General features: G+C 34.4%; 13 protein-coding genes and 5 pseudogenes across 18 annotated transcripts, besides 2 other annotated features; 8 read left to right on the forward strand and 10 right to left on the reverse strand.

Moving 5' to 3' along the window:
* Nucleotides 1–16,977: part of a mobile genetic element that runs on past the window's edge.
* TVAGG3_0946740 (protein of unknown function, DUF4106 family) lies at nucleotides 4–1,076 on the forward strand (the record flags this gene model as incomplete). The annotated part of the gene is made up of 1 exon (XM_051253114.1): nucleotides 4–1,076. A coding segment is annotated over one exon (1,073 nt), but the record flags the coding sequence as incomplete, so codon positions are not given.
* TVAGG3_0946750 (protein of unknown function, DUF4106 family) lies at nucleotides 1,285–1,608 on the forward strand (the record flags this gene model as incomplete). Its single annotated transcript, XM_051253115.1, has 1 exon — nucleotides 1,285–1,608. The coding sequence occupies one exon, from the start codon at nucleotides 1,285–1,287 to the stop codon at nucleotides 1,606–1,608; it is 324 nt and encodes a 107-aa protein (XP_051078689.1).
* Nucleotides 2,770–3,565, forward strand: TVAGG3_0946760 (annotated as a pseudogene). The gene has a single exon. A coding segment is annotated over exon 1 (796 nt).
* Nucleotides 3,593–4,828, forward strand: TVAGG3_0946770 (uncharacterized protein; the record flags this gene model as incomplete). The annotated part of the gene is made up of 1 exon (XM_051253116.1): nucleotides 3,593–4,828. The coding sequence occupies one exon, from the start codon at nucleotides 3,593–3,595 to the stop codon at nucleotides 4,826–4,828; it is 1,236 nt and encodes a 411-aa protein (XP_051078690.1).
* Nucleotides 4,865–5,284, forward strand: TVAGG3_0946780 (protein of unknown function, DUF4108 family; the record flags this gene model as incomplete). The annotated part of the gene is made up of 1 exon (XM_051253117.1): nucleotides 4,865–5,284. One exon carries the CDS (start codon nucleotides 4,865–4,867, stop codon nucleotides 5,282–5,284), a length of 420 nt encoding a protein of 139 aa, XP_051078691.1.
* TVAGG3_0946790 (uncharacterized protein) lies at nucleotides 5,301–5,753 on the reverse strand (the record flags this gene model as incomplete). Its single annotated transcript, XM_051253118.1, has 1 exon — nucleotides 5,301–5,753. One exon carries the CDS (start codon nucleotides 5,751–5,753, stop codon nucleotides 5,301–5,303), a length of 453 nt encoding a protein of 150 aa, XP_051078692.1.
* TVAGG3_0946800 (protein of unknown function, DUF4106 family) lies at nucleotides 5,790–6,662 on the forward strand (the record flags this gene model as incomplete). Its single annotated transcript, XM_051253119.1, has 1 exon — nucleotides 5,790–6,662. One exon carries the CDS (start codon nucleotides 5,790–5,792, stop codon nucleotides 6,660–6,662), a length of 873 nt encoding a protein of 290 aa, XP_051078693.1.
* On the reverse strand, nucleotides 6,678–7,504 carry TVAGG3_0946810 (annotated as a pseudogene). The gene has a single exon. A coding segment is annotated over exon 1 (827 nt).
* TVAGG3_0946820 lies at nucleotides 7,596–7,960 on the reverse strand (annotated as a pseudogene). The gene has a single exon. A coding segment is annotated over exon 1 (365 nt).
* TVAGG3_0946830 (organellar and viral DNA polymerase type B) lies at nucleotides 9,206–10,141 on the reverse strand (the record flags this gene model as incomplete). The annotated part of the gene is made up of 1 exon (XM_051253120.1): nucleotides 9,206–10,141. One exon carries the CDS (start codon nucleotides 10,139–10,141, stop codon nucleotides 9,206–9,208), a length of 936 nt encoding a protein of 311 aa, XP_051078694.1.
* Nucleotides 10,939–11,283, reverse strand: TVAGG3_0946840 (uncharacterized protein; the record flags this gene model as incomplete). The annotated part of the gene is made up of 1 exon (XM_051253121.1): nucleotides 10,939–11,283. The coding sequence occupies one exon, from the start codon at nucleotides 11,281–11,283 to the stop codon at nucleotides 10,939–10,941; it is 345 nt and encodes a 114-aa protein (XP_051078695.1).
* On the reverse strand, nucleotides 12,953–13,381 carry TVAGG3_0946850 (His-Me finger endonucleases family; the record flags this gene model as incomplete). Its single annotated transcript, XM_051253122.1, has 1 exon — nucleotides 12,953–13,381. One exon carries the CDS (start codon nucleotides 13,379–13,381, stop codon nucleotides 12,953–12,955), a length of 429 nt encoding a protein of 142 aa, XP_051078696.1.
* TVAGG3_0946860 (uncharacterized protein) lies at nucleotides 13,580–13,816 on the reverse strand (the record flags this gene model as incomplete). Its single annotated transcript, XM_051253123.1, has 1 exon — nucleotides 13,580–13,816. The coding sequence occupies one exon, from the start codon at nucleotides 13,814–13,816 to the stop codon at nucleotides 13,580–13,582; it is 237 nt and encodes a 78-aa protein (XP_051078697.1).
* Nucleotides 13,864–14,360, reverse strand: TVAGG3_0946870 (annotated as a pseudogene). Its single transcript has one exon. A coding segment is annotated over exon 1 (497 nt).
* A 453-nt stretch (nucleotides 16,978–17,430) lies between the features above and the next one.
* On the forward strand, nucleotides 17,431–18,113 carry TVAGG3_0946880 (uncharacterized protein; the record flags this gene model as incomplete). The annotated part of the gene is made up of 1 exon (XM_051253124.1): nucleotides 17,431–18,113. A coding segment is annotated over one exon (683 nt), but the record flags the coding sequence as incomplete, so codon positions are not given.
* A 493-nt stretch (nucleotides 18,114–18,606) lies between these two features.
* Nucleotides 18,607–18,908, reverse strand: TVAGG3_0946890 (uncharacterized protein; the record flags this gene model as incomplete). The annotated part of the gene is made up of 1 exon (XM_051253125.1): nucleotides 18,607–18,908. A coding segment is annotated over one exon (302 nt), but the record flags the coding sequence as incomplete, so codon positions are not given.
* A 1,482-nt stretch (nucleotides 18,909–20,390) lies between these two features.
* Nucleotides 20,391–23,615: a mobile genetic element.
* On the reverse strand, nucleotides 21,577–21,991 carry TVAGG3_0946910 (MULE transposase domain-containing protein; the record flags this gene model as incomplete). Its single annotated transcript, XM_051253126.1, has 1 exon — nucleotides 21,577–21,991. A coding segment is annotated over one exon (415 nt), but the record flags the coding sequence as incomplete, so codon positions are not given.
* Nucleotides 23,616–25,821: 2,206 nt separating the features above from the next.
* TVAGG3_0946920 lies at nucleotides 25,822–27,266 on the forward strand (annotated as a pseudogene). The gene has a single exon. A coding segment is annotated over exon 1 (1,445 nt).
* Nucleotide 27,267: the final 1 nt, after the last annotated feature.

Below are 27,267 nucleotides of genomic sequence, written 5' to 3' on the forward strand. Positions count from 1 at the left end.
GAAATGTACGCCGCTCAGAATATAACGCCAACAGTTTTGGATGCCATGAACGGAAATGTTTCCGAATGGTATAACGAATGCGACAATGCCATTAGAAGGTCAGAAATAGTTCCTGGAACTTACGAATATACAACTGCTGTTTCTTATGGAAACGTAGGTGAGTTTGGAGAAGGTTCTTCAACAACAGTAGATATTGCTTGCGACAGGTTTCATATTATTTCTATTGACAACTCATTCTTATACGTGGAACAAGACATTGAAATAAAACCTTCTGCCAAGTTGTCTGACAAGAAAGGTTGCAATGGAATTTTCTATGTCGGATACCAATATGCTCCAGAAGTTTTCATGGGATATAAGATATATTCTAACTCTGACTTAGTTCAAACAGTAACATGGGCAAACTATGAATGGTTCGCTTTGAGAAACTCAGTACAACCACAAGCTAGAGAACAAACAGACCAGTATGCAAATATTGAGAAAATAAGAAGACTTGACCCTAACGTTCCAGGAGTTTATGTTAACCTTTCTGGTTCAGATGGAACTGCTGCCACTAAAGTAAAACTGAAACTTAGAGTTCCTTTGTCATCTTTCCTCATCTTCAGGTTTTTAAGATACTTGCCAAACTGGGCAGGAAAAATTTCTATCGAACTTACTCCAAGCAAAAATAACTTAGTCATTGCACCAACACAAGACCCATTCAGCATTACTGTAGCTGGAACTGGTGGAGCCAAGTTCTGTGACTTTTGCAAAGACAAGGTTGACTTAGACTTTGGTTTCTCAAACTTCAACAATGAAGTAAACTATTATTTCAATGCTGCTGGAACTGCTTGGGACCCAGTTAAGTTCACATGCGAAAAATTTGAATGCAAGAGAATAGAAAGCAGACTTGCAGTCTATATGTTGGACCCAGATATTTCAAATGCTTTAGCTGCCAAATATATTGCAGTTCCACTTATGTTCCCTATACACCAAATATCTGTCAAAGACTTTGCAGGTGAAGTTGGAAACCAAAGTGCTGACCCAGGTGCAAGAACAGATATTGCTTTAACAACTGCAATGAAACATGCAGATACTATGTTTGTACTGTTCAGACGAACTATAAATGACTATTCTTGTTTCTACAACCCCGGTATTAAATATCATATAAACATAGATGGCAAATATTATCCAAGAGAAGAATATTCTACAGTTGAGGATATGAGGTCATACAACTTGACATTAGATGCTATGAACTTTAACAACAACTTCACAACGACCATTAACCCTGAAATGCAAAGTTCTATTATGCCATATGTGAAAGTATGGACTCATACAGGAGGTCAAAAAACTCAATATACAAATGGAGACCGTTCAAACTTTTGGCTTGGCATTCCATTTGCTGACTCAGAAGACTTTATGGGTGGTATTTCAACTGTTGGTACTGTACAAATACAATATACTGGTGACAGAGACGGTCCAGATGAACTGAGAGCAAAGAAGTTTACAAAACCAATAGCACTTTTCACGGAAGATGCTCTTTTGAAGATTCGTTCGATGAAACCTGCTGGGGCTCCTCAGATTGGCATAACGACAGCTTCCATCGAGCAGATTTTGGCAGCAGGTCAGTAAGTTGTTCTTGAACTGACTTCTCTCCGTCAAATATTGACAGTACGCCAGTTTTGACATAATATTGTAAGATAAACTTACCTTTAGAAATATCTGTAAGTTTTGAAGTTATATTTTTGTCTGCTTCAAGAACTTTCACCATTTCAGTTATACCAACTTTCTTTGCTTTATGAAAATATTTTGGTTCAGCAAAGACTGCTATTCTATAACATTTACCATTGTTTGTATAAAGAACTATTCTGTCAATGTATTTGTATTGTTTGTGTGTGTAAACTTTGTTCTGCTTCAATTCGAAGAGATACTCGAATACGTCCATCTTTTTATTCTAAGTAAAATGTCATTTCCGAAAAATAGAAGCGTGAGTGTTTCAAAAGGTTTAATGGCGGTGGCAGATGTGAAGTTAAATTCACCAACTCAAACAAACAGTCAAAGTGTTGTTGTCAATGTCAAAGACAGAGATGTTGAAGTGGGGAAACCATACGAAGACGAAGATGGTATAACAATTGTTCCTGTAAAAGAACAACCAACATATCCTGAAGTTAGCAGAGACTTAAGTTCTGTTGCAGATATTCGAAACGACTACCAACAACTTAAAGACAAACTTCAAACTCAGGAGAAGATTTGTCAAGCTTTAGGTATAATGTTAAACTTGGTCGAACACAACCCTGTAAAAGTGAACTCATATGTCATTGCACCTCATGAAGTTTTGAAAAACTATTGAAACTTTTGACAGAGGCAGACGATATAAACATCAAAGAAATAGAACCCGACATTAGTTGCTGTGGTGTTTCATATAATGTCATTGACAAGATATACGTTATGAAAGGAGGTGAAACGTTGAACTTAAAATATAGTTTCCCAGACGTCATAAAAATATTTGACGACCACAACATTTCATTAAAATTTATTTGCTAAGTAAAAATGTCAAAACTTCTTGAAAGATGTTTGAAGAAAAATAATATAGACTTTATTTCATGTAAAGGACTTTACACACTTTTGAACGATATGAAAGTCCCTGTTTTGTTTGTTCGTGTAGACAAAGGAAAGTTCTATGTCTTTACAAAATATTTGAACTTCTTAGACAGAGAACTTCAAGAAACGCCATGTGAAAGTTTAGATGAAGTTCTTCTCCACTTTCAGAAAAACTTTTAAATATATATATAAATGGCAGAAGACATAATGGTTTATACTATTACGACTAAAAACCCTGAGTCATATAATTCTATAACAACAAACTTACAAAGTCCTCAAGGACGATATTGTAAACTAACTTTAAACAATGACGACTAAAGCCTGTTTTGCTCTTTTGACACCAGAAGACTTTATTGTTGTGAATGGTAAAAAATACTCCTTTGAAGATACTTACTCAGATATACCACCAACAGGTTTTGTTGACTTATTTAATACTTTAAGGACGGGTGTAACATGTGCTGCAACTAGAGCAGGTTTCATTATGTTTGGATGTCCGACTGAGTTTACTATAAACAATATGAGCTATAATACAAAACTTATTTCTGGTTTTTACTACCAACAGTTTCCTATAACAGGAAAAGGTGTCATACAAGGAATGTCTATTCCATTGACATTAAGCACACCAATCTTATATATTGTTTCAAACTTAGGTTCAAAGTGTTATTCGAATGTCGACAGAAACTATTATGACCAAAAGATACTTATGCGTATAAACAATACTTTCTCTGCTGGTTTGCCTATTGTTCATTCGAATGCAGAATTTTCAACCTTAGTGAACTCAAACACTTTGGCAAGTATAACGTTGACATTAGTTGACGCAAACTTTGTTCCTGTAAAACTTTTATGTCCTATGTATTTGTCAATGACGGCAGAAAGTTTCGAATTGGAAGATGCAACTGGTGAAAGTATTGTATTACAAGAACAACTTCAACAACAAATAGCTCAAGAACAACAAATGCAACAAATGGAACAACAAAGTCAAGAATAAAAAAAATATTTTTTTATTTTTATAAAAATGTACAGAATAGATGTTTCAGATTTTTATGACTTCCAAGCATTCAGAAATATGTGTCCATTTCGAGACTATAACAAAGCAGTCGAGAATTTGAAACGTTTAGTCATTTATGTCGACTCTGCCCCAGAATGTTATGTTATGAAAGAATGGGATGTTGTCTTTAACAAACCAAGAGCAACAATAGTGTCTGAACAAGAATGTAGACAGAAACTTAAGAAAATAAAAGTTGTACAAGTTGGCATGAAGATGTTAGATGCTTGGGATATCTTATTGTCAAAGTTAGAAGATTTTTCAGTTCGAGGTATAAAGTTCTATACACCTTCTCCAAACTTCTATTCTATCTTCACTGGATATAAATACGAACAAGTAGAATGGAAAGAAAATATTATAGAAGCTTGGTTAGACCATGTCAAAGAAATTATATGCAATGGAAGCGAAAAGGTTTATGAGTATATCTTATGTTGGTTTGCAAACATCTTACAACATCCAAGTGCTAAAAATGAAACTGCTCTCATTATAATTGGAAAACAAGGAACAGGTAAGAACACATTCTTTACAGATATCTTATGCAAACTGTTAGAAGGTTATTCGAACCCGAATATGACAAACATAGAAAACATCTGCGGTAAATTTAACTCCTCAATAGAGAATATGAAACTTATAGTTTGCAATGAACTTCAAAGTATAGATACAACAAAAGTTTTGAACTCAGATGCTTTGAAGAGTCTTATAACAGACAAAGTTGGAGTTGTTGAAAGAAAATATAAAGACCAAAGAGTTTGTGAAAATGTTGCAAACTTCATTATGGTTTCAAACAATACTGTTCCGATGAAGTTAGAAAGTTCTGACAGAAGATATGTAGTTGTCAGAACGTCAGATTCTCATATGCAAGATACAGAATATTTTGACGACTTAGCAGAAACTTTGACATCTGACTTTTACAACCACTTGTTCTCATATTTTATGACATTAGATATTTCAAAGTTCAATCCAAGACAAATTCCACATACCGAAGAGAGACAAACATTGTTAGAAGCAAACAAGAGTGTATATGAACTGTTCATAGATGAAACTGACTTTGTGTCATTAGATGAAAGGTCATTGTACGATTCGTATAAACAATATTGTCAAGAATATGGTTATATGACAGCGTCTAAACGAACATTCTTGGCAAATGTCAAAAGTCTTTTAGACGTACAGAATGGTGTATATACAAAGAAAAATTTTTATGAGTAAATTTTAAAAAAAATATTTTTTTATCCGATAGAAAAGATGGCAAAATTCATCTCAGTAAACAAGTACATGTCAGGACTTAAAGAAGAACTAGACCCATTCACATATTTGAATGTTTACTTCTACCATTTTGAAAAGTCTTCATTCAGCAAAGTTTGGAACATCGAACCAGTTAAGTTTGCTATTGTGACTAAAAATGGTGCGAAATTTGAAGACTTAGACATAGAAGGTTTGTTAGCAGTCAAAGAAAATTTTGACAGAAGGTTCTCAAACCTTAAAGAAGGCAAAGCATACAAACTTGTTATACCTTATGAACCAAAGAAAGCAGACGACTATGAATATTATGAGTCTAAGATAGTTGAAGTTCAAGGTAAATTGGGTAAAAAGATTTTAGAGTCTAAGCCAGTGTTTGCTCCTAAAGAGGAAGAGAACATTGACATTGACCCAGAAATGTTCTAAAAATAAAATTTTATTTTTACATGTCAAATTTCTTTTTCTCTGGAACTGGTTCAGGTTCTTTCTTCTCTTCTTCTACTTTCTTTTCTTTCTTTTCTCTCTTCTTCTTTTCTGGTGGAGTTATGTCAAATTTGGCGCAACCATATTTATGTAAAAGTTCTTTGTCCTTTAATAGCTCATCTATTCTGTTTTTTATTTCATCTTCAAGAACAGCGCATGTGTCTTCTTTGCATTCTAAGAAGTTTTGTTGGACTTCATCTCTCCAAGAGGCGTCATCTCTGTCAACAAGTCTGTCATTGACAAATTTTAAGACTTCTCTGCTTAATGTTTTATGGTTCTTGTCATATTCCCAGAAACAGAACTTTAGAACAAATTCACCTTTCTTGTTTACACTATGTAAGATTTTATGGTCGACAGATGTTTTGCTGTCAAAAAGTTTGTCTCGAATATAGATAGCGAAATCGCTAGACATTTTCTAAAAGATAAAAATTTTAATTTTTCTAAAAATATGTTAGAAAAAAAGTTTGCTGACATTGACAAGAAATTTGAGAATGTTTTAAACAAGAACAAGAGGAAGTTAGAAAATGCTCAGATAAAACCCATACATGACAAGTTCTTATTTGCTCAGAATGGTATAACAGGTCTAATTGCACCACCTGGGTCGGGTAAGACTTTCACTTATCTTAAAATGGCTGCACAACAACAAGAACTAGATGAGAAGAACCCATTCTATGAGTTAGTTGTTATTTGTAGTACTTCTGGTCAATTTGACCAAACCGTCAATTCGTTCAAAGATATTATAAAGAAGTCTAAGTTAGTATGTATAAAAGACTCTGAGTTGTTAGATTGGATAAAGAAGTACCAAAGAAGAGTTTTGAAGTATAATGCTATAAATGAGTATATAAATTCTAAGTTTAAAGACCCAAATGAGGAAATGCAGAGAATATTAGAGAAGAAACACTTCAGAAACAAACAGAAAGAGATAGAATACATTTCGAAGAAATTGCAATCTTACGATTGGAAGACTTACCCTCATAGATGTCTTCTTATCTTAGATGACTTTGCTTCTCATCCTTTGCTTAAGAATAGAGAACAAGATATGTGTCGAATTCTTAAGAAGCTCAGACACTTTAACATCTCAGTCGTAATATGTGTACAGACAGCAAAGAGTTTAAGTAAGGATGTTAAAAGAATACTTACTGACATTGTACTTTTCCCCGGATTGTCCGAAGACGATTTCATGGAACTTATGAAAGAGTCCATGGCAGGTAAGTTTGACAGACATGAACTATGGGAGAAGTACAAAGTCATACAAGACCCTCATACTTCTTTCAGAATTCATATCTACGCGAACAAAGTTCAAATTGTAAAAAGTCAATAAAAATAAATGGTTCATTTACTCTGCTTGTTTGAAGTTGTCAAAATACTCTGTTATTTTTTCCTTCAGTAGCGGTAAGTCTTCTTTGAAGGTAAAAATTGTACAACCTTTAATATCATAGTGTGTTTGAGGTAACGTATCTTGAACTATTTGTTTCACATCTTCATTCGGTGTCATTGAAATCGGTAAGTTTTCGCGATAGAACCAATTTCTGTCAGATTTGTAAATCTTAGCAAGGTCGTAAAAGCTTTTGTTGTTTCTTCTGACTAAATGCAACATAACCATATCTTTATCTCTTCATTTTCCATCTCTTCAGTATAAATCATATACTTATAGTTCTTTTCCTTTCCTTTTGGTACCGAACGTGGTATTCTTTTCTGAATGTTTTTGTCTTTTGCTTCAATGACTTCATCTTTTGCATGAAGTTTCTTTTCCATCTCTTCACGTTCTTGTCTGTGAAGTTCGTCAAGAAGTCTGTAAATATACCAAGCATAACGAGGTGAAGCCCACATTGCTACGGCATTTACAAGAAGTCTATGTACATAATATCCTCTTAAATTTATTGGCAAATTTTTACGATTTTCATACGGAATCTCATTCCTCGTTTTTTCGAGGGAAGCAAACATATGAGGAAATTCTTCTAAAAGTTCTTTTGTCTGTTGGTTTTCAAACCAATGATATGCTTGCTTTGTAGAACGAAGAGCATTCAAAATACTTTGCATTTGGTACATATCGTCTTTGACCGAACGAATGAGACGGAGTTGTTTGTTAAACTGTATGTACTCATATTCTTCATTTATAGCTTCATGGACTATAACTGTTGTTGTGTTCTCTGTTGTTGACATATCTGTCTTTACATACAAAATAAAAAAATAAATAAAAATAAAAACTAACTTTATTTTTTCTGTCTTTCACAAAAGACCAAAAATAAACGCTTTACATGTATTTTTCAGCAACTTCGTCAAATAATTTTATAGCTTTATCTATCTCATCTACTTCAAACGTTTCTTTACCTTTCGTGGGAGCACCATATATTTTCTCAAACTTTTCAAGTAGTTCTGTTTCTGCAGCTCTCATATCGTTAACGAACACAACCTTAACTCTATTGACTGTACTGTCATATCTTTGAGTTATATTATATGTTCTTCCTATCTTATATCTCTTTGTATTGAAGTCCTTCGGTTTCTGAACGATGTAAAGTAAGCTTCACTGCAACGTTCTGAGTCGAATAAACCATATGTTATGAAGTTATATCCAACAACTGGGTCTAACCATAACAAAACTATTGGTATAAGACTTTTGTCTATAAGATATGCTGTAGTTCCATAGAATCTTACCGATATCATAAGCTCAGGATTTCTTGTCAAAATTTTCTGAGTAGAAGCAATTTTAACCCAGTCGTTTGTTTTCTTTCCAGATGGAGATATAATGTCTGACAAAGAATATTTGTTGTATTTCTTTGAGTATCTTACGTTTAAATCACCAATTCTAACCAATTTGGTGTTATTGTCTATCTTTCTAACTGTTTCAAACTCAATGTTTGTCATTTCTGTTCTTACATACAAAATAAAAAAATAAATAAAAATAAAACTAACTTTATTTTTTCTGTCTTAAGGAAATTCATGATTTTCATAGAGTTTTGGCGACCCAGAAAAAAAAAAAAACGGTCTCGCTGTGCTTCATGATTTTCATGTGTTTTGGCGACTGGGGTTTCTTACCTACTCGCTGTTCTTCATGATTTTCATGTGTTTTAGGCAAGGCCGGTAAAATCCGGTCTAGAGAAATTTTCACGATTTCATGTGTTTTGGCGACCAGGGTTTCTTACCTACTCGCTGTTCTTCACTGTTTCCGAGGGTAGCAATCTTATGCCATTTTACTCAGATTTTTGTGCTGAATTCAGCAAAAATAATGTTTAGGGTAGAAGGTTAGATCTAACCTCTTTTCTAACCTCTTTTCTACCCTCTTGAATTTGTCAAAACTTCTTCGTACATGTTTTGTCAAAACTTCTTCGTAAATGTTTTGTCAAGACTTCTTCGTAAATGTTTTGTCAAGACTTCTTCTTCGTAATGAGTGTAAATCAGACAAAAATATATTTTAGGGTAGAAGGTTAGATCTAACCTCTTTTCTCACCTCTTTTCTCACCTCTTTTCTACCCTCTTGAATTTTCATGATTTCATCGTACATGTTTTGTCATGATTTCATCGTACATGTTTTGTCATGATTTCATCGTACATGTTTTGTCAAACATGAACGTAAATGTTTTGTCAAGACTTCTTCATCGTAATGAGCGTAAATCAGACAAAAATATATTTTAGGGTAGAAGGTTAGATCTAACCTCTTTTCTAACCTCTTTTCTACCCCAGTTATTTTATAAGCGTTTTACATGGTAAACGTTATTTTTTAAATTTTGTGAAAACTCAACGGTTTGACACAAGCCCTAAAAATTATTTTACTCAGAATTTTGTTGCTGAATTCAGTAAAAATAATGTTTAGGGTAGAAGGTTAGATCTAACCTCTTTTCTAACCTGTTTTCTACCCCAGTTATTTTATAAGCGTTTTACATGGTAAACGTTATGAATTCGTGAGACTCTAAACAGTTTTGTAGCTTCTATTTCTTCGCTGAGGATATCGAATGTTTTAACGATACCGAAAGTTTCTTTATACTTCTTCTTGACGTCAGATAGAAGGAAATCGTCAGCAGTTGGATAGTTTTTGTTCAGAAATTCTAACATGTCCATTTTATCTTCTGCTGGTTTTTCTGCTTCTTTCTTTAAGTCTGCATAGTCGTTTCTCATTCTTTCTATCTCTTTGACGGAGTAGTTATATTTCCTCATTGCTGCTTTACATTTAGAACATTGCGGGTTCATTTTTGCGTTATATTCTGAAACCTTACCTGCTAAAACAACTAAGGCGTCAATGGTTTTCTTTAACTCAAAAGTTGCTGGTTTTATTTGTTCATTCCATACCTTACCTCTTCTATCTTTATCTCTTATCTGCCATACACATTCAGCAACTAACGAAACAAAGTTGTCGTAGGTCTTAAACTCCCGGGTTTTGTAAAGGTCAGAAACATTCTTATATACCATGTCGCAATCTTTGTCCATAACTTTATGGTTGCAATGAAAACCAAGGAATTCATAATTTACCTTTCGTATGAACTTCTTTATTTCTACTGAGTCAGTTGCTTTGACTTCAATTTCGTCGAATTCAGGAATAGTGAGTTTTTGTTGTTGGATTTCAGGTAGTTTAGGCAAATGGTCAATAATGTCCTGCATTTCATAAAGATACTGTTCATTTGTTTCATCTTTCGCACTACAGTTTAAATTAGATGTTAAAAGTTCTTGCTTTATCTTCTGGATTTCTGTTTCAAAAGTATATGAAGAAGGAATAAAGCTTTTCATTTCTACTAACATTGAAGTTGGGTTCATGACTAACGAGTTTGGTGCTGTTTTTGAATTGTTGTTGTTGCCGATTGTTGACATTTCTGTTCTTACATACAAAAAAAAAAAATAAAAAAAATAAAACTAACTTATTTTTTATTTCGGGAAAATTCATGACAAATTCAAGAGGGTAGAAAAGAGGTTAGAAAAGAGGTTAGATCTAACCTTCTACCCTAAATTATTATTTTTGTCTGATTTACACTCATACGAAGAAGTCTTGACAAAACATTTACGAAGAAGTCTTGACAAATTCAAGAGGTTAGAAAAGAGGTTAGAAAAGAGGTTAGATCTAACCTTCTACCCTAAATTATATTTTTGGTGTAAATTTCATGATTTTCGAGAGTTTTAGACCATGTTAGAAAAGAGGTTAGAAAAGAGGTTAGAAAAGAGGTTAGATCTAACCTTCTACCCTAAATTATATTTTTGGGTCCTTTACACTCATTACGAAGAAGTCTTGACAAAACATATACGAAGAAGTCTTGACAAAGCATATACGATGAAATCATGAAAATTCAAGAGGGTAGAAAAGAGGTTAGAAAACAGGTTAGATCTAACCTTCTACCCTAAATTATATTTTTTGGTCCGGGAACAAAATGAACGAGGTCAGGATGTATGTAAATACATTTGAATTCATCATAACACCCTTTGTAAGCTCATAAAATGCTTGTTTTGAGGTCGAGCCACATTTGCTCCACCGTATTCTTTCAACCAAAACTCAAGAATTTCCTGCATGAATTTTGTATAAAACTAACTTTATTTTTTCTATCCTAAGGAAATTCATGACAAATTCAAGAGGGTAGAAAACAGGTTAGAAAACAGGTTAGATCTAACCTTCTACCCTAAATTATATTTTTTTGGTCCGGGAACAACTTTCTCTCAATAGGGGCTGTGGCATAATCTTTGCGTAAACGGTTCAGACCTTCTTCGAACTCTTGGTCTCTCTTCGATTTGGATTGAGATTGGAATTGCTGGGGTGGAGCTTGCTGGAACAACCAAGGGTTGGGGAAGTAAGGCATAGGCAGCGGAGGGTAGTTCGGGAAGCCTTGTGGTGGGTAGTAACCTTGAGGTGGAAATTGGTAGAAATTCGGAGGTACTTGCTGGAACTGAGGTTGCTGAGGAGACTGTTGTGGTTCTTTAGGTTCCTCTGGTTTGGGAATGGACTGGGTTGGTGGGACGTGGGACATTCGTTTGTGGCTTAACCGTCGGACCACAAACGATAAAAATCTCTGCTACTAGCAGTACTGCTACTGACAGTAGCAGTACTTTTACTGACAGTAGCAGTACTTTTACTGACAGTAGCAGTACTTTTACTGACAGTAGCAGTACTTTATCGTCGAAAACCCTCTCAAATTTTCCTTTTTACTGACAGTAGCAGTACTTTTACTGACAGTAGCAGTACTTTTACTGACAGTAGCAGTACTTTTACTGACAGTAGCAGTACTTTTACTGACAGTAGCAGTACTTTATCGTCGAAAACCCTCTCAAATTTCCTTTTACTGACATTAGCAGTACTTTTACTGACAGTAGCAGTACTTTTACTGACAGTAGCAGTACTTTTACTGACAGTAGCAGAGATTTTTATCGTCCAACTTTACAAATGTAAACTTATATCGTTCTATTTTCTTCACTAGGGTCTAACACCAAAGTAACCTTACAAATGTAAACTTATATCGTTCTATTTTCTTCACTAGGGTCTAACACCAAAGTAACCTTACAAATGTAAACTTATATCGTTCTATTTTCTTCACTAGGGTCTAACACCAAAGTAACCTATGTACATGAAATTTCACTGCATAAAAGGAAAAAAACCTGCGCGAATCGGGATTTGAACCGAGGTCTTCGACGCCTTTAACGAGGTAGCCCATACCACTGAGCTATGAGCCGCTTACATATTCACAAAAATAAATTGTTTTCATGAGTTTTCTACGATGTTAGAAAAAATGTTATTTTCTAATATCTTCACATTCAATACTTTTTCAGCACTTTTCCGTAGTTATATATGAAAGACAATTCGAGATAAAAGTCATAGTACAATGGAATAATATGTTGCACACCATTTGTTGTGAACCAAACTTGAAAGTCAGAGAAACTGTTACTAGGTGGTTCGTAGAATTTAGAAGCAAAGTCATAAAAGTCCTTACCAATACATAGAAAACTATTGTTGCTTGAACTGAAACTTGCATGACACATAACATTTTGAGGGTCAAACACGTTTCTATAAACTGTCAAATTTGCTGGTGGAAGTATAAATTTAAATGGACCATCTGGTGGTAATGGTTCGTTCTGGTTTAGTAACCGAAAGAAATTGTGCCCAAGAACGTTTGTCTACTTCCCAAAATAAAAACTGTGTATCTCTTGGAGGGTTAATTTCAATCTTTTGAAATGAAACGGTGGAGTTCATCTTGTCATATTCTAGTTTCAGATAGTATGTTCCATTTAGTAAAGAGTCGTATTTTTCTTGAAATTCCCAATAATATTTGTTCATTTGAGTTTGAAAGTCATTTAGAGTTTTCTCAAGACTTTCGTCTGAACGAACTGTAAAGATTCTCATTTCGTCAAATTTGTCTATTAGACCATCAGAACCTTTATACTGCCCATGAAAATATACTACGAACATAAATGCGTTAGTTCTATTTGAAAACAAAACTCTTCTAAATCCTATTGCCTTTGCATCTGAAGGACTTTGAAGCCAACGAATTGGATAGTCAAACCTGTATGTTCGGGATGAAATTTCTTCATCTGATATTGTCCTACCAGCATTTGTAAAGATATAGTCTAATGGTTTTGTATCTGCTACTTTTGTTCTTTGTTTTTCAACCTGAAGCATTTAATATATGTAAAAATATATTGTTTTTAAAATGGTATGCCATATAGCTTCTTGAATTTGTTAAGAAGTATTTGAACGTGTTTTCCATCTGTATCTCTAGTGTTTACATAAGCATAGCCTGCCTTAGTAAAATATACTTGTAATTTCCTATAGTTTACGCCGGTATAAAAGTAGAAAGAGTCTTGTTCTTCGCTATAGTAGTAAAACTCAAACGTATGCTCGCCATAGTCTGTAATTTCAATTGTTTCATCTTCTAGTTCGTCGACAAATTCGAATACAATATCTCCAAATTTGCCTTTGTTCTTATTGTTTTCAGAACGAGTGACCCAACGTAAGTTTTCAAGTCTATTGTCGTTTCTTATACGGTTTATATGGTCTACAAAAGGTAAATTGTTAGGATTCAGTATAAAATGAGTTGCAATGACAACATGTTTAAGATAGTGTTTTCCACCCATACTAACTATAGCATATCCGTCATTCCCCTCCCATTCGCTTAAAACTCTTTTTGTCTTTTTGTTTCTGACTTCAAATGACTCACAACAGTGAATTTCATATTTCTCATCTAACAAACAAGTTTCCCAACGGTCTTCTCCAACAAACTCAGCGTACATTTCAAATAAAATAAAAAATGTCACTTTTTTAAAAATAAATTTTTACTTCATGCAATGCTCACTAACATCGAAAGGCATGTCCATAAGACGTTCTTCTTCTAACCTCTCTAGTCTGTTTGGATAATTTGCACGTGCTGTTTCCAGATCCATTTCGTAGCGAAGACCAGCCAGTTTGTCATAGACTTTTATGGGTCTTCCCTTCCTATATTTAAATTTCTTCGAAACTCTCCAACCATATCTTTGCAACTCTGCTTTTATTCTAGCAGATTTTCTATCCATTCTATATGGGGGCATTTTTATAAAAATAAAAAAATGTTTTTTTTTCTTTACTTAACATAACCGCCTGCTGCCATAAGTCTTTGACGCCAACCCATACCAGCTAATGAAGGTTGACTTGGTTTAGTTTGGAAACTAAACTTTGGTTTTGGTTTATCTTCAGTTTTTGGTTTTTCTTCTTCTATCGGTTTTTCTTCTTCTATCGGTTCCTTTGACTTTACCTCACCTGCAGGAACAGTTGTGTCGTCAACATCTTCATAAATATCATATGCCATTTGTTTTTGTTTTCCTTTCAACTTTTTGTGTTTGTTGTAAAGTTTAGAATATTTCGACTCTAAGTCAATGAGATGTTCTATAATGAACTGTTGGTCAGTGAAGTAAACTTTTCCATCTGTTGTCTCGAAAGCTCCTTCAGACTTCAATATTTATTTGTGAGAGTCTTTCTTTTTTGAGATACTAGCCGTTCCATTTCTATGAAAAGTGACTTTGTAGTTAGGGTTTTGTATTTCCAGACTGGCACTTTCTATTATTGAATTTTTCTCTTCATCTGTAAGTTCTTTGACAGGTTTTGACAATGGTTTGAACTTTTGTTTGTGGTGTCAAATCTACCGTCAACTTCTTCGGTCATTTCATCTCAGTAAAAAATTTTAGTTTGGTTTGTTTTCAACTGGTTGTTTAGGGTTTTTTAAGTCGGTCTAAAACTTCCTGAGGTATAGGAAGAACTTGACAAACACGTTTGTAACTGCTGGAAGTCGACAAATCCATCTTGAAACCCATTTGTCTCAATGCTGAATTGTTCATTTCATCTCAGTAAAAAACTTTACATTCCCCAAGTTTGAGGGGTTGCGGTTGGTTATTGTTTAACCCCTGTTGTGCATGGTTATATCTCTGTTAAAGAATCTTTCACCTTGGTCCATATAGTGTCCTGCTTGGTTATAGTAGTCATTTGCTTTGTTATAATAGTTTCCTGCTTGTCTTCCTACATTGTCCATCCATCTTGAACTTTTCCTCTTGTTTCAGGATTTGGAATAAGATTTGCTGCATCTCGTGCTACATCCCAACCTTTCTGTACAGTTTGTATAATAGGTTGTGCTTTCTCTTTAAGTATACCTAATGTACTCAAAATCTTCCTTCCAACTCCAAATACACCTCTGGCTATTGTTCCACTGCGGGCAAAAATCTGGATGCAACTCCTGCTAATGCGCCAAATAAACCATTTCTTATGGGTTAAAAAATGACGAATCCAAACAAGGACCCCTATGTTTCTAAGGCAACAAAGAAAGCACTCATGATAAAAATCTTTAGTTCAACACCAAATGCTTGGTTTATGGATATCTTGGAAAACATTCCGAGGTATAGAGAAGATGGACCACCATACTGGCTAATATTTGTCGGTCAAAACACAAGATACTGTGAAGCCATACCATTATGGTCCAAAAATATTTTAGATGTGAAAACTGCTTTGACAATATTCGTTGACAAATACCATCCAACAAAACTGACATCTGACTGTGAAAGTTCTTTCAAATCAGATGATGTAAAAAACTATCTGCGTTCAAAAAATGTAAACCAATATTTTCATTGTCGACCAAACCATTCTGCTCTTGGTGTCATTGACGGTTGTATAAAATGTTAAGAGACTTAAACCAACCACAAGGTGGTGAAGCAAATGAAATGTCATATGACGACACAATATAGACACTTCTCCATGGCAAAGATGAGACAAGTTTTAAATATTTACAATAGCCGTAAACAAAAAGGTTTGGGAAACCACTCCCCCGAAGAAATGAAAAACAACCCTGACTTAGAGAAAGACTATATATTTAATAATTTAGTCAAAAGAGACAAACAAAAAGAATGCCGGGCTTCAAACTTCAGAAAGGTGACAAAGTAAAAATAGAAATACCTAAACGCGACCCATATGAAAATACTATTGACTATGACAACAATGGAACCCGACAGGTACTCACATTCGTGTTCGTAAAAATAGAAGAAAGTATACAAGAGAATATTATGAAGTTTTAGGCAAACATGGCAAAATGTACACACTGCAAGCAGAAGATAAAACTACTATTGTCAGACCTCGTTTCAAACTTGTCAAAGTTCAAGGTGGTATACTTTCAAAGACAGTTCCTAACAAATATAAGACAACTCCTGACGAATATGCTAAAAGAAGTTGAAAATGACGACTAAGCATTTCTATACCATGCGTAAACTGTCATGTAAGGTGGCATGTAGTCTTTACTTTGTCCCGTTGTTTGTGTATATCCTGAAACGCGATGTGTATGGTTTCCATCTCCCTGAGTGTTACCCCAGAAACAATTTATAGCAAACTGAACGTTGTCTTTAACATCATATCCTTTACCTTTTTTCATTGCTGACCAATCCCAAAAATTATGCTTATGCCAACCTGCTTGAGATGTACTTAAATCTATGTAGTGACTGTGTGCAGGTAAATTTTCACCTGAAATCGTTTTACTTCCACCTGTTTCCTTTGAAGAGTTTGCACAATACAAAAACCTGTCGACTATTTGAGTCCAAGTTCCAAAACCAAGTACTACTTCTGGTCTGGTAGAGTTCATTGACGTATAAATAGAGCCTATAGGATATAATGTTTGAAGCATTTCTGTCTTTAATGTTTGAAGCTCTGTTTTGTCTGCTTTCTTGTCATATAAATCTTGAGCAGTGAATTTAGTATTATATTCATCCTTCATGACATAAACATCTTTACATCTAATGTTTCTCATCGTCGTTATGTCGTCATCCGATGTTAAACCTTGTGGAAAGTTAGGAGGTTTACAATATAATACATCCCCACCAGTTTCTTCAACCGTTCCTTCAATACTTTCTATAGCAACAGTTGTAAAACTTGTATGTGTATGGTTCTTGTCTGCTTTCTTCTCTAACTCATCGTTAACATAAGTTTTATCTGCTTTAAGGTCTAAACATCCTGAAACCCATCCTGTATCGGCTTTAACTTTAAAAGTCTTCGATGTCCATTCATGGTACCAGTCAACCCTTTCTTTCATTTCGTTATCTTTTTCATCCACATATTCCTTATCCGCTTTCTTCTCTAACTTACTAGCCATAAGTCCCTTATCTACCTTATTTTCAAGGCTAACGTTTAAGTCTGTTATTTCAGATATAGAATGTGTATGAGTCTTTTTAGAATATTCGTTTTCAGCTCTTGTCACTTCACTTGACATTTTATTGTCAACATATGTTTTGTCTGCTAGTTCAGGATGAGTATGTTCTTTTGTTGCATAAGCATTGTTAGCTCTTTCTTCTTCTTTTGCTATTGCATCGTCTACATATTCTTTGTCAGCTTTGTTGTCAACATCTGCTTTCAAAAGAAGTTCATTTATAGGTTTCTCGTTTAAAGTTCCTTTTGTTGGATTTATACAGACAGTATTGTTCTTCTTGTCTTGAAATAGAAACTCATCTGTTAAAGGGTTTAATGTCAGTTTTAAGTTTCCTTCTTTCAATGACTCAGATATCTTAGAATAGTTTGAAAAGTTTGTTGTGTTCTTATTTAGAGCTTGCATAATGAGTTGTCGGTTGTGTTGTATTTCTCTCATGGAAGCAATATCTTTCGACATTTTTATTCTAGATAAAATATGCTTCCAATAGAAAAAGAAAATTCAAGAGTTGCTACAACTAAACCATTAGATGAACTTTTTACTAATGTCGGTCAAAAGTTTGAGACAGAGACCGTAAAGCATGAAGGCTATCGTTTTGACTACCCATTAAGATGGCTAAGAGACCCATCTGTCACAAAAGCTATTGGCTTTCGTAGAATGAAGTTTGTGTCTGTAGAAGATAAAAGTTTTCCATTTATTGTAAGGTTTCATATAGATTATATATCTGAAGGGAAACGAAAAATGTGGGAAGAAATTGAGCTAATACAAGTTGACCTTTCATCTTCTCTACAGACTGCGTTAAAAAATATAGAAGATAAAATAAATTCATGTTATGCAAAATATGCTGATGAATATGCAAATACCGAGAGCACACTTTATGTGAGAATTGTATATGACAAACAAAATTCACAAGTGTCATTTCAAATCTACGAAGACAATCCAAAGAAAGACGAACAAATATATACAGAATTCACTGCAATGTCATGGTATTATTTGCAAAGAATGTTAAATCAGAAAGTCGAACTTCCTTTAGCAAATATTTACAGTCGATATGCAAGAGATGAACCATATTTATTTAAAGATGTTTTCGACCCAGCTGCTATTATTGTTCATGCTTCATTTTCTGGCGCCCAAAACTCTTTCTTATGCTTGGCAAATGACTTTTACGAAAAACCTACAAAGTTATACGAACCACCAAGTGGAAGTATTTCAGACTTTCAAGTATGGTTTACTACAGATGGAAGAAAAAAGAATAATTCCATTATACCATGCGTTTTACTTAGAACTTAGTTTCATATACAACTACTATCGAACGGTAAAAATATAATTTTTTAATACGGTTGAGGTGTTGGATTTGGTTGCCAACTAGACTGTGGTGCAGGTTCAGGCTGTTGTATAACAGGAGCTTGCTCTTCTGGTTCAGGGTCTTTAGGTATAATACCAACAAACTGACCTACCCTTTTACCAATATTTTTGACTCCGTTCCAAATTCCTTTTCCTACGGTTTTTATTCCATTCCATATACCTCTTCCAACTCTTCTGAAGAAGTTTCCAATACTACTGAAGAAACCCATTTTACTATATGTAAAAATCTAATGTCCGCCTAGTCTCTTACGTTTCCTGTTGAGTTCCATAGCATTCTTTAACTGGAGCTCATACATTCTGTTTCTCCTCTGGTAGAAAACATATTCTGGGTCAACTCCTGTGTTCGCGTCATCTGCATAAAGTTGTTTATATCCCACTTCAGGGTTTGTATAAAACTCTTTCCATCTCATATTTGCATACCATGGTGGCAAACCTAACGCAGCGTCATTTGACATGGCAGTTTGCATTTGTACATCTGTTGGCACTTGACCATAGTTTGCCATTGCAGTTTGTATTCTAACTTCATTTGGAATATTCTCTGGGTTTGGTTGTCCAGGTTGCTGTGCATTCGCTAAGTTCTGTGCGTCCATTTAATATTAGATAAAAATATCTCTTACGAGTACATATACTGAACATTTGCAGGAATTGGTTCATCTTCATATTCTCTGTACTTTTCTGCCACGTCAAATAAATAAATGACACAATGGAAAAAACCTAAAACAAGTAGTCCTATTTCAAACCACATTTACTTACTAATAAAATTTCTTTATTGTGACACTTTCTCCAGTTTATAGGACCTCTCTCATATTCTATCTTGTCATATATAAACTCATAGTCATGTATGTCCTCTAACCATCTCATAACGGTTTCCAAACCACTTTTATCGGATGTAAAGTAAAAGCATGGATGGTTATGTAAAACGTCTAAAGTTTCTAAAGAGTCTCTCAGAGTCCAGTCTACTTGGTATTGAAAATCCCATGTGTTATAGAACGGCGGGTCCACTATAAAGAAAACATTTTCCTTGTCTTTATATTTTTCATACAAATCTGTCCAATGACATCTCACAAACTCTATACCCTCAATATATTTTTCTATGTCCTCTTTGAAAACATTTGTATAGTTAAGATATAAAACTTTTGACATAAGTGTTTCAATGTCATGAACTCTTATAGCACCACTATATAATAGTCTAGCAGATATACTATCCCAGTCTATATATTCTGCTTTTTTCAAAACCTCTCTCACAATATTTTTCTTATCTAATGGTATACGTTCCATCTTACCTATCTGAATCTTTTCTTTTAACTCTTTCAATATTTTGTTAGTGTCTGGAATATGTTTGAGACGGTCCATATAGTTGTCGAAGTCATTGCATATAATCTTTGAGTCTGGGAATATTATATGGCACAAATGGGATATATAGAAACTTCCACCGAACAAATCTACAAATGTTAGACCATTCGGTAGTTTCTTAAGTTCTCTCAATATAATATCTTTACATCTACTCTTATTTCCAAAGAACGGTAACGGTGGTTTTGTAAAATTCATTTATATATAATAATAAAAATGTTTTTACCCGAAAAGTGACAGAAAAGTGACAAAGCATTTACGAAGAAATCATGAAAATTCAAGAGGGTAGAAAAGAGGTTAGATCTAACCTTCTACCCTAAATTATATTTTTGGGTCCTTTACACTCATTACGAAGAAGTCTTGACAAAACATTTACGATGAAATCATGAAAATTCAAGAGGGTAGAAAAGAGGTTAGAAAAGAGGTTAGATCTAACCTTCTACCCTAAACATTATTTTTGGGTCCTTTACACTCATTACGATGAAGTCTTGACAAAACATTTACGAAGAAGTCTTGACAAAACATTTACGAAGAAGTCTTGACAAAACATTTACGAAGAAGAAGTCTTGACAAAACATGAAAACATATATAATTTGTGAAAAGCTCCTGGAAGACCCGTATATATAAGAACTTCATTTATAATAATCATCTTCAGGGCTAGAAGGCACGAAGTGCCTGGAAGCCCCACTACTTTTTTTTTTTCATGGCATATGAAAATCGATGAGGGGGGCACAAACTTGCCCAGTGAGGTGAAGTGAAAAGTGACAGGTTTACATGCCAGAAATGTAAAGTGTCAGATTTGAAACAAAAAATGGATTAATTTATTATTATATGATAGAGAGATTTGGTAAGTTACTATCAAATTTGTAAGTAAGGGGGAGAAAAAAAGTAAGAAAGAAAAAAAAATTTAAAAAATAAAAAGCCACTCGCTTCGCTCGCGGTTGACAAAAAGAACAAATTCGAAAAATAATTGTATGAAATTACGAAACTAAGCCACTCGCTTCGCTCGCGGCTTAAGAAAAGAACAAATTCGAAAAAAGATTGTACGAAATTACGAAACTAAGCCGCTTGCTTCGCTCGCGGCTTAAGTAAACAACATATTTCAGATTATCGATACTAAAAATTTTTTATTTTATTACTTTTTTTTGCATTTTTTTAAAGCTTCTTCACTTAAATCATGGAATGTCTCAAAGACAAAAGTAGCATACAGCATGTAAAGCTAAAGAAAGATAATCATAATTAATACCTTAATTTTTAATATTACGCATTTTTAGGTGCAAAATTTAAAAACATTCTAATACAATAGAGCAGTTTCCAAAAGTAGCATACAGCATGTAAAGCTAAAGAAAGATAATCATAATTAATACCTTAATTTTTAATATTACGCATTTTTAGGTGCAAAATTTAAAAACATTCTAATACAATAGAGCAGTTTCCAAAAGTAGCATACAGCATGCAAAGCTAAAGAAAGATAATCATAATTAATACCTTTAAAGTTTAAAATCTTGATTTTTTTTAAAATCAAATATTTATAACTTTAATACATACAGCTTAAACCTTATACTTGTTTTCTCTTGTGAGAAAGCAATCTTACAAAGCTAACAATCCTAAAAAATAAAGAATTAAAATTTAATAATTTAATCTAAAATTAAAATCAAAATTAAATAAAATGAGTTCTTTGTAATAATACTTTCAAGGTAGGATATATTTTAGTGGGATCTATTGAGTCATCACTAACAGCATTGAGCAATCTATTGAGCATTGAAATACTCTCGATTTTTCTTTGTCTTTTTACATCAATTTCTGCGTTAGTTGCTTTTTCCATGATCCAAATGACACGGTCATCTGCTGGTTTTTGATCAATTTTGAGTTTGATAACGAAAGATGGTATCACTTTTGTATAAATTTCTATAATAACATCATCAATTCTGAGATTTTTTCGATCAGGAAAATAGTCATGTTTGAGTGTTCTAAAATGAGCTTCGGCAATATTGTTAGTTGCGTCGCCTTCACGCCTGTCACGAGCAATCCATCTTGATATGTTGTAACGCCATTGTCTGTTAAAGTATTGAGATGCTGTTGGATCTGTGTCGAGCAACTCCAGAACTTGATCATAGGCAGCATTTGCTTCTTCCTCATGTTCTGCATCTAATTTGAAGACTAAATCCTTCATCAAATTATAGAATTGTTCAAATTTTTCTTGAGAAGAAAACTTATTTGATTTGCGAAGAATTGCACGAAGAACATGTACTCCGCACCAAAGTATTTGAGCTTGTGGAATGCTTTCTTCTATTGCTTGAGCTATCTGTGGAGCACAGTCCATGCTAATGTATTCTGGCTCAATTGTTACCCATCTGAGATAGGCGCACACGCAAACTTGAATGTTTTGATAAGTGTCTGGTTGACAAAAGAAATATAAAAAAGGGAAAATGTGAAAATCTTTGATTTTGCCAGTAAATGCATACAATGGAATGTTTGATCGCAACAATTTATAGGTGCTGTCTATATGAAATGTCTTGATACTATGCGCATAAGCTTTGCCTTCAAAAGGCGCGTAATAGAAACACATATTATTGTCTGAGACTTCAAATGCAATGAGATCATCTGGAGATTCTTCTTGTACTGTCTGAACAAAGATTTGCAATGACACAACATCGTCAGGAGAATATCTAGTTTGAAGAGCATGTATTCTCTCTGCAAATCGTTTGATTGCACGTGGTTTTTGAGCGTACATCTCTGGAATGGACGGACCTGTAAGAGGAATTTCAAGATCTTTGAATGCATTTAGCTGTGCTATCGCTCTTTGATTGTCATCTGTTTGGAAGTAATGTTCTAAATATTTGCGATAAAAGACAGACGAATATTGACTTTTGTCATTTGGGGCGGAATGATCATGTTCTTCAACTATTTTGATTAGTTTGTATTTATTTTGATCCAAGATTGCAACATTAAAATGTGCAGGACATTTTGGATATTTGCAGTGGAATGAAATCTGAGATCTTTCTTTCCTGACACGTTCACCATATCCATACTGTGCTTGTATTTCTTGTTTAACTCCAAATTTACAAAGATCCATAACAGTAAAGATAGTTTCTTCTTCTAATTCCATTTGAAATTGAAATGAAAATTAAAAATTCAGAAATTTGAATAGATTTGGTCTGTAATTAAATGAGAATAGCAGTTTGTTCGTCATTGTTTGAGGCAAGAGTATTATAGGAATATTATATGATGGATTTGAGTTGCATATAAAGAGTGCAAAAGGATAAAGAGAGAAATTTTGTTAGATTAAATTATTAAATTTTAATTCTTTATTTTTTAGGATTGTTAGCTTTGTAAGATTGCTTTCTCACAAGAGAAAACAAGTATAAGGTTTAAGCTGTATGTATTAAAGTTATAAATATTTGATTTTAAAAAAAATCAAGATTTTAAACTTTAAAGGTATTAATTATGATTATCTTTCTTTAGCTTTGCATGCTGTATGCTACTTTTGGAAACTGCTCTATTGTATTAGAATGTTTTTAAATTTTGCACCTAAAAATGCGTAATATTAAAAATTAAGGTATTAATTATGATTATCTTTCTTTAGCTTTGCATGCTGTATGCTACTTTTGGAAACTGCTCTATTGTATTAGAATGTTTTTAAATTTTGCACCTAAAAATGCGTAATATTAAAAATTAAGGTATTAATTATGATTATCTTTCTTTAGCTTTACATGCTGTATGCTACTTTTGGAAACTGCTCTATTGTATTAGAATGTTTTTAAATTTTGCACCTAAAAATGCGTAATATTAAAAATTAAGGTATTAATTATGATTATCTTTCTTTAGCTTTACATGCTGTATGCTACTTTTGTCTTTGAGACATTCCATGATTTAAGTGAAGAAGCTTTAAAAAAAATGCAAAAAAATTGAATACTTTACTGGCTGGGCAAATTTGTCGCCGCCCCAAAATCGATGAATCTAAAATTGATTTTTCAAATTTTTGCAAGAATTCAAGAATCTTCATCGCCACATGCTTTTTATATCGAATTCTTCAATGCAGTACAATAAATTCTCTAAGAGTTAGATTCCCTTAGATTCCTAGAGGTGTGCCCGTACGCAAAGTAATGATAGTTTCACAGTAGGTACTGTACCTATATTTGTTACCATCGTTTCAGATCAAACATGCTTATCTTCTTATTCTCCCACTCAATTTGCTATACAAAACCGGCCACTACTGTAATTATTTTATATAGTATTGAGTCCTGCTTTCAATATTTTGCTCAAAAATTATGGTTCTATAAGATCTTACGGTACGAATTTATCGTTTTTTCAATAATTGAAATTTCAAAATCTTATTATCAAGCATAAGGATAACAATTTTCGAAGATTTCTATGGTTTCAAATTGAGAGGAACTTAAATCTTCGTCTCTCAAATTTTGGCCAATTCATTCGAAAAAAAATTATTCTATTCCCGATAGAAAAAAAATTAACTATCATTTAACTTTTCGTATGGAAGGCTCATTCGAGGTTACCTTCTACTTAAAGTGCGATAAAGGTGGTAGCAGCATACCATACATCATTGGAGACCACCCAGCTCTCGGCAACAACGTCATCAGCGACGCAATTACTTTGACTCAGATTAACGGACCTTACAATTACTCCGTTAAGATCACCTTTGACGAGCCAATTACCGAACCAATCAAATACCGTTATTACTTCAAGACACAGTTCGGTGCTTACCTTAAAGAATCAATTCCTCTTCGTGTCTTGCCACTTTTTACCACAGATTCACACGTCTATGACACCTTTAATGTCACAAATCCTCTTAGCGGCGTTCTTATCCGCCTTAGGACCCGTGTATTCACACATTATGGCCAAGAACTTTATGTATCAGGCAATATCCCAGAACTTGGCAACTGGAAGTCAGATGAAGCCGTCCCACTCTTCTTCGAAGGCAATCTTGACTACTGGTCAACGACATTCATGATTCCATTGTCAACAAAGCCAAGAACAATTGAATATAAGTACATAGTCTCAAGAACAGGCGGTGTAGATCACTGGGAACCAGATGAGAACCACAAACTCGAAATCGGAGCCACTCCTTCCCCAACAATTATCGAAATCGCCGACCAGTACCGTTGGAAGGACCCAGTCATGAACGCCTTCACACGTGCAACATTCAAGGAAGTTCTCAACCGCAGAACCAACACAGTTATGCCAGATCCGATCGAACCAGAGCTTGTTCGTCCTACATTTGTAAAGACGCACTTCCAAGTGAACTGTCCATATGTCCACAGTACACAATCCGTTGTTGTCGTTGGCTCAATCCCAGAACTTGGTGAATGGAATCCATTACACGGTCTAAAACTCGAAGATGGCAAGTTCCCAATCTGGGCCAACTCCATTGACTTGAAGGCCACTTCATTCCCATTCGAATACAAGTACGTTCTTTCGAATAACGACGGAACATTTATTTGGGAAGAGCAGAACAACAGACACTGCCACGGACCATCATTATCTCAATACGACGGAACAATCCCTATGACATTGTTCGTCAACGAGTGGTTTGCATGTCCAAATAAAGAGTTATTCAAAGGACTCGGCGTTTACGTTCCAATCTTCTCTCTCAGGACACAGGAATCACAAGGTATCGGATCCTACACAGATATCAAGAAACTCGTCGATATTTGCAACACAATGGGCGCATCTTTGATTCAATTACTTCCTATCAACGATACAACGGACAAAGGAGAATGGGCAGACTCATATCCATACAAACAAGTCTCATGTTTTGCATTACATCCTGTTTACATCGACTTACTTGCAATTCTCGACAAATTACCAAGCGACATCTACAATGACTTGATGTACAGGAAAGGGGAACTCGAGAGATTACCATCTGTTGACTATCCAGCAGTTTATTCCTTCAAGATGAACATTCTTAGTAGAATCTTCAAATTAGTTAAAGAAGATTTCAAAGAATCCAAAGAATTCGAAGCATTTTTGAAGAAGAATGGAACATGGTTAAAACCATATGCTTTGTTCTGTTATCTCAGAGATCAATACCATACAATGGAGTTCAGGAAATGGCCAAAATATTCCAAAGTAACTCCAGAAGAAATCGAAGATCTCTGTGATGAAAAAATCAATGATTTATTGTTCATTTATTGGATGCAATACATTGCTGACAAACAATTCAAGGAATCATATGATTACGCAACAGAACACAAAGTTGCATTGAAAGGAGATCTTCCTATTGGTGTCAACATCAATTCCGTTGAATGCTGGGCATTTCCATCATTATTCAGATTGACAATGTGTGCAGGAGCTCCTCCAGATGATTTCTCAAGCGATGGACAGAACTGGGGCTTCCCAACATACAACTGGGAAGAGATGGAGAAGGATGGATTCGCATGGTGGCGTGCGAGATTACAGAGAATGGCTGAATTGTATCATACATTGAGAGTTGATCATATCTTAGGTTTCTTCAGAATCTGGGAAATTCCAAGAGAAACATGTGTCAGAGGTTTATTGGGACATTTCTTCCCAAGTAATCCATTGACAAGACAGGAATTGATACAGATGGGATTATGGGATATCGAAAGATATACTAAACCTTACATAAGAGGAAAACATTTGCTTGAGAAGTTCCCTAACAATTATTTCGAAATCGCTCAGAAATATTTAGTCGCAAGAAATATTTCTAAAGATAATGATACTTATGATTTCAAGCCTGAATATAACAATGAAAAGAAGATTTACAATGCTGTAATGAATGAGCCATTAAATGATTGGCAAAAGAAGGAATTACTCCAGAAGTTGTTTGAATTACTTGGAAATGTTTTGTTGATTGAAGATCCAGAGAGACCAGATACTTATCACGTGAGAACAGAAGTAAAGAAGGAATCTGTTGAAACAACACCAGATGGACCATCATTCATTGGAGTACATCATGGTTGGAATTACCTGGTGACCAGAGACAGAGATTCGAAGAACTTTATATCGATTACACATACAGAAGACAAACAAATCTCTGGGTTGCTAAAGCTGATGCAAAACTTGGTGTTCTTAAAGATTCTACAAATATGTTGATTTGCGGTGAAGATTTAGGTCAAATCACTGCAGGAATCATAAGATCTATTGAAGAACACGCTTTACTTTCTCTTAGAGTACAGAGAATGTCTAAAGATCCTGCTTATGATTTCGATGATTACAACAGATTCGCTTATCTTTCTGTCGCTTGCCCATCAACACACGACACTTCTTCGTTGAGAGGATGGTGGGAAGAGAACTCATCTGTCAGACAGAAGTTCTGGTACAATGTATTGATGAGACACGAACCATGCCCAGAGAGATTAAGTACTTACTTCCAGGAAATGATTCTCAGACAGAATCTTTGGTCAAATTCAATGTGGGCAATTTTCTTGCTCCAGGATTTGACAGGAATAAACGAAAGTTTGAGAAGACAGTCTCCTGAAGAAGAAAGAATCAACATCCCTGCTGATCCAAACCACAAGTGGAGATACAGATATCCTTACTCACTCGAAGAACTCAACGACCACAAGGAGTTCATGGCACAAATGAGAGGCTTAGTTGAGGCTTCTCACAGAATTTAAG

The sequence above is a fragment of the Trichomonas vaginalis genome, chromosome I, assembly GCF_026262505.1.
Source record: "Trichomonas vaginalis G3 chromosome I, whole genome shotgun sequence".
NCBI lineage: Eukaryota > Parabasalia > Trichomonadida > Trichomonadidae > Trichomonas > Trichomonas vaginalis.